Below are 8,743 nucleotides of genomic sequence, written 5' to 3' on the forward strand. Positions count from 1 at the left end.
CGCAGTTATCTTCCGCAGTAAGTTTAAGAAAAATCATGTATATGTATATATGATTTAAAGGTTTCAAGCATGTATGTTTAAAAAGTATAGGTACATATGTATGTTAAGGAAACCGAGGTTGTAGCTAACAACCCTCGTTTTGAGTATTTAAGTTTTAGAACGTTGCAACAGAGCATGCAACAAATAAATAAATTTTAAACATGACGATTTAAATGATTGATTTTAAAAGGGCTTTAAGATGTACTTGAATTTAAGATTTCTCACGAAATCCGTTTTAAAGTCAAAATTAAATGGCCCGATTGAATTGGCTAGTTTTAGAAAGACTTTTAAAGAGCATTTGAAATAAGAGTTCAAATGCTGCTCTGTTTGAAAGATATTTTTAGAACGTTTTATCTTAACTGAAATTAAGAAAAGCTTTAAGAAATTTAGTGATTCACTTATTTGAAATTATTATTACAAATTATGAAAGTATTCTTTCTTATATATAAAAAAAAAAAAAAAATGTTACCAGTGGCTGCCAGTTTTTTTTTGAAACTGTGCTGGACAGCTTGTCCGTTTTTGTAAAATGATTTCAAACTTAGTTTTAGATTTAAAATTAGGTTTTGTCATAGTAACCGAAAATGTTCAAAACATCCAGGGCTATAAGTTCAAGTTTTGAAACATTGAAAAATCTCGCTCTAGGATCCTCATTTTCGCGGTCAAAGTCACCAGAAAATTTTTCCTCTAATCCGAAAATAAGCAACTTAGATCAAGCATAAACATACCACATCAATTTTACTAAAATTATATCTCGGGTTCTTTTATAACTTTTTGTTGAAACTGACACTATTTCAGTTTTGTCTTGTTAAAAACTGTGCAGTTTCTGAAATCTGCATGTTACTGTATCTTAGATTTGGATTTTAAAATTTTGTTCTTCGCAAAAATTCCTCGTCTCGTCAAGATCTAAAATTTTTGTTTTTGGTAAAAGTTGAAATTCGGCCTCTAAAGGCCTCGTTTGGCTGAAAACCGTGGCTGCTGTTTTTCTTGAAACTGTTTTAGTCAAAAACTGTGTCGTTTCGGGAATCTGTGTTTTAGTACCTCTTAGGGTCGAATTTTGAAAATACTTTCTTCATGAAATTTCTTAGTCTCGTTGAAATCTAAAATTGTCACTTTTGTGAAAAATCGAGATTGAGCCTCTAAGGGTCCCGTTTGGCTGAACCAGTGGCTGCCAGCTTTTTTTTCAAAACTGTGTTGGACAGCTTGTCTGTTTTTGTAAAATGACTTCAAACTTGGTTTTAGAATTAAAATTAGGTTTTGTCATAGTAACCGAAAATGTTCAAAACATCCAGGGCTATAAGTTAAAGTTTTGAAACATTGAAAAATCTCGCTCTAGGATCCTCATTTTCGCGGTCAAAGTCACCAGAAAATTTTTCCTCTAATCCGAAAATAAGCAACTTAGATTAAGCATAAACATACCACATCAAACTAACCTCAAAACTCACAAAACCAACATAAAACTCACACACCCTTATTACAATCTTATCTCTTCAAGAACCACAAATTTACATCCATAAATCCAAGCTTAAAGTTGGCTAGAAGAGGATAAAGAAATTTGAGAAGAATATTTCTACATTTCCAACTTTACTAAAACATGAAAAAAAAAGAGAGAATTTTAGAGTTTTTACCCTTGGAGAAATGCTTGTCTAGACTCATCATTTTCTCCTTCAACTTAAACTAGGATTTGTGGTGAGATTTATGGGAACTTTTAAGTGTGTGAGGTAAGGGATGACTTGGTTTTGGTGAGGGAAAAGTTTAGAAAACTTGAGGGTTAGAGCTTTGGAGAACCGGTTTTGGATACGGAGAAGGAAGTGAGATAAAGTAAAAGTTAGGCTTAGATCACATTGGTTCTATTTATAGACCACTAGGTTATTACCTCCTTTAATCTACTTAACTAACAAAAATTTTGCTTAAACCCCTTGAAGATGGCCGGCCAATGTGAGAGAAGGAGTGAAGGAAGAAATGTCATGATTTCCTTTCTATCATTACTATCACATCAACCCTCTAGCACACTCAACATTTAACCAAAATTTTTGGCTATAAACCCTTGAAGATGGCCGGCCAAGTGAAGAGAAAAAGTGAAGGAAGAAATGTCATGATTTCCTTTCAATCATTACTATCACATCAATTCTCTAGCACACTCAACATTTAACCAAAATTTTTGGCTATAAACCCTTGAAGATGGCCGGCCAAGTGAAGAGAAAAAGGAGAAAAAAAAAGTAATCATGAGTCCTATTCACCGCTCTCATCACACACACTAACCTACCCCTTGTACTTTTGTCCATTCCCTAAAGTTACTTATTCAAACTGTCCAAAATTATACTGACAGCTATTTTTTCCTGTATACGGGTACTGAATGCTAGTTTGTACTGTGCTGGGAGATTCTTAAAATTAAGATTCTCAAACTGTATCTGTACTGGAAATTCTTCCATTTTAAAGCACGGTGAGAATTTATCGATCGAATTTGCTTGATCGGAAAAACGTGAACTTAACGTGAAATCTGCTACAGAATTTAGGAATGCAGATGTTAATTCCATAAATCCTTCAATCACAAAATGTATATAGTATAATGATTTTTCAAGAAAATCCTTGACTTGAATACATGAATTACATTATTAAAATTCTGGGATTTTCTTGGTCACTACAGTTTTCAAGGGGAGTATAAATAGATCTTGACCTAAAACTTGGGGGGACTCTGAAAAACACTAGTACATAACCAAAAGAGGAAAATACAAGGATTTTGGAGGCTTGCTTGAAGATTGGACAGGGGCTTGAAGATTTGGAGCTTGTTCTTCATCGAGTTTTATTTCCTTCTTCTCCCTTTCTCTTTTGTCTTCTAGAACTTGTATTTCCCTTGATTGTGTGTAGACCATGGATATGAAATTGTGCATTTCCTACTGCTTTAAGTTCTCGATCTGGCAAAGTTGTTTTGTGACTTGTATCATTAGCGGCCTATCTTCTCTCTTGATTTGAGTGCATTTCAAGGCGAGTCCTAAAAATGCATGCAATTGTCGCTCTTGATTCACTCCTCCTTCCTCTTCCAAAATCTTAGGATCTATAATTTGAGTGACACAATTCTGTTCAATCATATGATTTACATAACTGCATATGTTGGTAGAGTTTTCAGGTAGACTCAAATCACAAGCATTCCGTCCTGTTATAAGCACAATCATAAACACCCCAAAGCCATAGACATCAGTCTGCTCAGCCACGCATCCTGTGCCAAAATAGGCAGGGTCCACAAATCCCAATGACCCCACAATCTCATCTTTGGCCACCATTTCCCCTTGGGGAATCAATATTGACCATGAGAAGTCACACAACTTGGCAACAAAATTCTCATCCAACATCACAGTTTGAGGCTTTATGTTCCTATGGATGATAGGCCTAGAAAATGCCCCATGCAAGTATGTTAGAGCATTAGCGATGCCTTTCGCAACTTTCAACCTCGTTTTCCAAGATAATAATCTCTTAGATTCAATATTGGTGTTGGTTCCTCCCCAAGAGTTGAGTGGTCCAATTTCCGCATATTCATAAACCAAAACTGGATCAGGGAACTCCAAACAGCAACCAAGTAGCTTGAGAACATTTTTGTGGCTGCTCATCAATGAACTTATGACAATGTCGCAATATGGCCCACCATTCGCCTTGTCATACTCTATGGTGTCATCTCTATAGCGCTTGATTAAAACGCGGCGGCCATGATCCAGAGTACCCTTGTACTAGTCGAAATCGGTACTATGACAATAGGATTCAAATTGATCGAAGCTGTTTGTGGTGTTGTGGAGTTGTTGTGCTGAGAAGCTACGAATTGGATTACATCTACCGTTACTTGAAGACATCAGCTCTTCTAATAACTTTCTTCCATTTTCCAAAAATGATATCTCCTTGTCCTTCTCGGTCCACCATATTGTATGCTCTGACCCTTTTTCTCTAAGAATTCCTGGGAGTTTCGGGAAGTTTTTGTTAAAATAACAACTTTATAAACTGAAATCAACAAAAGTTAGAAGATAGAAATATTATTGGCCAACCTTCTAATAGCTTAAAATTTTGTGAAGAATAGGTAAACTAACATGGTGTTGGAGCATAAGTTCCCAGTTCAAAGTACTGTATTAATTGCTCTATTATTCTTTTTCAAATTGTCGTGGTCTGCCTTTGATCTAATTTGAGAGTTTTTTTTTTTTTTTTTTTTTTTTCCTTCTTATGTTGGGCTTACTAGTTAATATTAGAGAAATTTAGACAAATAAATCATGAGCATTCTGAAAAATCATCAACCAAAAAAAAAAAAATTATGAGAATTCTGAAAAATCTTTTCACACAACAGCTTTGATCTCCAACACGAACTAACTCAATTTAATTACTGGTTTTTTATTTTCTCTTCTTTCATCCACTTGGTAAACTTTGGAATAATATACAGAAACTTGTATATAGATCATTATAGGAAGTTCATATTTAATCATGAAACAAATTAGCAAAAATCATATGCAAGTTTGCAAACACAATCATCAATTCATAAGTGAAAAATACCAACCCAAATATGCAAAATTGATGGCAAGGAAATAACAAGTAAATTACACACTCGGTGAAGAAACAGATTGCAGCATATATAAATATTGGAAAGATGAGAGTTAACTGACCCTTTTCTCGTAGCCTTTGAACCTTGTGCTGTAGCCAATCTCGTGTTCCTTCCATTGAAGATTAGAAAAGGTAATTCTTTGCCTTAATTTCCTTTTCTGTTCTTCGCTTTAACTAGCCTTTTCATATGTTGGCCCACAAAGCAAAATTGACTAGGTCAACGCTGTATTGTCCTATTTGGCACAAGTGTGATGTTTTCCGGAATCCAGGTGCCACAAACATACAGGCAGAGGGAAGAATATCTTTTAGAAAGCTGCCGTATGACAAATATTACAGAAAAAACGGCATCATTAGTCGAGGTTTCCTTCTAACAAAAGGCAAGTATTATAGTGATTTATAATGAACAATAACGCAATCCTTGGGCAATCAAGTGATACCTCCTCATAAATCAAGAAAGAGAGACTAATGATCTTAAAGAAATAGTAAATACAATAAAATAAAATAAGCCCCAACAAATTTGAATGGATTGCAAAAAATTATAATTGTCCGTTGCAAAATTCCTTATCTCATAGTCATGAGATAAATTCATGAGATAAATACGGGAAAAAATACGTTCTCAAAGAGGAGAGAAAGAACAAATAGACCACCAAATTGCCAAAGAAGAAAACAAAACTACAAAAGATTTCAATCAGAAAGGAAATCCTTGGTTTACATTCTTCTTAGAGGTCTCTGCCAACCTCTTGATCCCTTTAGCACTCTCATAGAACTTCATCAATTCGTCGGCAACATCCTCCCGTTGACACATCACAAACGCCTTGAGGAACCTCTTCTCCTTCATCCTCAACGCCCTCATCATGTCACAAGCTTTGATCCTCAGCTCCAACCCCATCTCCTTCATCTTCTCCGCGAGAAGAAACCGCGGCCTCATCACTGCCTCCAAATTTGACAACAACAAGTTCGGACGCTTAAGCACCACCTCAGCAGGCAAAAGTCATGTTCCTCTGAACCTTATCCATCGATAGAGTCAGCAGGAGAGGACTCCGCCCCACGAGCTCTAAAACCTCCTCCTCTGAGAACCCGAACCTCTCAAGGTTCCCGACCTTCTGCCGAATTGTTTCCAGGCGAGACACGCCAATGAGTGTGACGACATACTTGTACATTTTCGAGGTTTGTGAAACCCCCGTTTTGCGAATGTACTCCATCTTCTCGTCGCCAAAAGAAGTGCGAGGAATTATCGTCGGCCTAAGTTGAAGCATTGCACTCAAGTCCTTCTTACTTAGTCCCATTCCTTTGTAGACCGCTATGACGGGCTTGACCATGTTCTGAAAATCATATGTCAGCAAAGAAGGGTTCCTAATAATGGCTTTGAGAAGGACTTCCTTGGACTCGAACAATGTCATGAAATACGCAAACCGTTCATTGAAGCGATGATTGATTCGACAACTAAGAATCCGAGGACGACAGTTCACGATCCTCACAAGGTCAGAAGGAGTAACTCCCAACCCCTTAAGTAAATTGAGCTTGAATTGAAGTTGCGGAAGGACGGGATTCTTTAACGAAGGCCGGAGCAAAAATAACTTCGATATTTCCTCTTCATTGCAACCAAAATTCCTTAAAACTTCTTTAGAGTCCTTGGGGTTGTCCTCCTTTTCTTCTTTTACACTTTCTACTTGGGCTTGGCAAATCGTCGAACGGGTGGTGCCCGAACACACTGTTCGGACTAAACACGCCGAATTTCTTGGAGAAGAAAACAGATATGGCGAAATGGGAAACAAGACTCGACGAAGCTTCATTAGAACACCAAATCTAGGTTTCATAATCGGTATTTTGACAATGGTTTGAAAAACGAATACTCTTGTCTTTTAAGAATTTAAGCAAAAAAATTTCGAACTCTGAACTATAAGTGAAAAGGGTTCAAAAATGGAGAAATGGGTATAGTTCTGAAGAGACTGCAAACGTTTAAGAGCAAGTGAAGTGAGATAGTGATAAGAGTAATCGGTGAAGAGATTGCAAAAGAGATAAAGACAGAGCTCCTCAAGCAGAGAATCCTCGTACTCGTACATCATGCTACATCGTATTTCCTTGTCACTTTCTTGCAACACAAACGACGAAGCGTTTTTTTTTTTTTTTTTTTTTTTTTTTTTTTTTTTAAAAAAGAAGCGTTTTTTTTTTTTTTGCTTGCTGAAATACGAAGCGTTTTATTTCGGAGTCTTTGCTTTGCCAAATCACACCCCTAGTATGACAAATTACGGTCTCGTTTATTTCACCGATTTGAATTTTTAGTTTTAAATTTTTACAGTAAAATTTTTTTAAAAAATATCATATCTAACTTTTTCTGTTATAGTGAAAAGTTCTCAGAAAATGTCATATCTCAACTCAAATTGAAAACTCAAATTCGCGAAGTGAACGATGCTGTTTGGTTCATAAATTAGAACTATATAATTAGAAATATTTTTAATTTATGTGTATTTTTATGAGAAAAAATATTATAACAAATCACGAACTATAAATCTAAGTACCGTTAACATTTTTTTTTAGAGAGAAACACAAAAAATCAGCTAGAAAAATGCCGCTAAAAAATATATTATCTTTACATTTATATTAGCCAATGACATAAAATTTAAAGTTTAATATTTACGTCATTCTATTTCACTAGAAAATATCTTTTAATATTCTATTAGGCTATTTTTTGTATTCACAAAATGACCGGACATCTACAGTAATACTTTAAATCAACAAAGATAGTAAGAACTAGATTTAAATCTAAAGTCAGCAGATTTTAGTGACATAAAAAACTCTAACCATACTAATTATTTTATGTTTTTAGGTAAAATAACTAATGATTTTACTTTTTTTTTAATTTTTCTTCACTCCAACCTTTAGCTAAATGATTAATTATTTTAGAGAATATTTTCTACACTAATTAAGGTCTCGTTCATTTTACCGATTTGAGTTCTCAATTCTAATTTTGTTACAATTAAAACCTCTCACATAAAGTCATATCTCAGCTCGAATTGAAAACTCAAATCAGCGAACTGAACGAGGCCTAAATGTAGTTAGTATGAAAGACTAGCAATTTCATTTTTTGTATTATTTTATTCTTTCAATTATAATAAATGCAAAGATTCTTTTATAATTTAATAAATTTATTTATATTTTAAAATAATATTCTCAAAAAATTAAATATTAAAATAATATATATTTATAAAAAATAAGAAATATGATTAAAGTGACTCGTTAAAAAATTACTAATTAAAATAACAAATTAGCTATTTTAATTAAAATTAAGCTAAAATTTAAAGAGTTTCTTATTTTAACTAAAATTTAGAGTGCTTTTCTAAAGACGTTCTAATACGTAAATTTCTCTCTCTCTCTCTCTCTCTCTCTCTCTCTCTTTTTTTTTTTTGTCTTTTATCAGAATTACAATTTTGTTTAAAATATGTTTCTAGAATTTGATTTTCTAAATATTGAATTTTGTTATTATTATTCTTTTTATTGATCGATACTAACTGCTTGTTTGGCTCGCAGTTCGTACTTCCTACCATAGCTTAAATCTCTTTAATATAGTATTCTCTAACAAGCATTTAGACATAATGCTCCTAAAACAATACCTATAATTAAAAAGATATTTCTGTTTATACTCCCTCTTCATCCCTATAAACCAAACAAGCTATTTAAAATTATTTAACTCGTTATTGATCAATTTTCTCTACAGACTTGAAGCATACTCAAGCTTTGTGTTTATAGTGATTTACAATATATAAATTTTTTTTAACAATATATGAACTTTTTTGCTAATCTAATAATATATGAATTGAGGGAATCAATTTTATTCTTCTAGCTGATTATGCGTAAGACATCAATTTTTTGTTAAAACTAAAAAGGAAAAGAGAAATAATTCAAAGATCACTTTCAATTAATAATTTCACCAGAATTTTTTTTTTTTTTCAATTAGTAACTTCAATATGGAGAAATTAAGAGGCATTTTAAAGAACTAAAATGAAGAACGAGTCATATATACAAATCTATCCTCTTCTTTCTTTTTTTGTTTTTTTCCTTTCCAGCAAAAAATCTATCTTTTTTTAACTCCTACCCAGAACAAGCATGTCTATTCTTAATATATATATATATA

The 8,743-nt window shown here is 33.6% G+C and overlaps 2 protein-coding genes across 2 annotated transcripts; both read right to left on the reverse strand.

Moving 5' to 3' along the window:
* Nucleotides 1-2,930: 2,930 nt before the first annotated feature.
* On the reverse strand, nucleotides 2,931-3,641 carry LOC21391966 (non-functional pseudokinase ZED1). The gene has a single exon (XM_024172291.1). It carries the CDS (start codon nucleotides 3,639-3,641, stop codon nucleotides 2,931-2,933), a length of 711 nt encoding a protein of 236 aa, XP_024028059.1.
* A 1,520-nt stretch (nucleotides 3,642-5,161) lies between these two features.
* On the reverse strand, nucleotides 5,162-6,714 carry LOC21391967 (transcription termination factor MTERF9, chloroplastic). Its single transcript, XM_010108099.2, is given in 2 exon segments — nucleotides 5,162-5,597; nucleotides 5,599-6,714. Coding segments are annotated over 2 exon segments (1,128 nt in total). The 5' UTR covers nucleotides 6,429-6,714; the 3' UTR covers nucleotides 5,162-5,299.
* Nucleotides 6,715-8,743: the final 2,029 nt, after the last annotated feature.

This window comes from Morus notabilis, unplaced genomic scaffold (assembly GCF_000414095.1).
Source record: "Morus notabilis unplaced genomic scaffold, ASM41409v2 Scaffold855, whole genome shotgun sequence".
Lineage (NCBI taxonomy): Eukaryota > Viridiplantae > Streptophyta > Magnoliopsida > Rosales > Moraceae > Morus > Morus notabilis.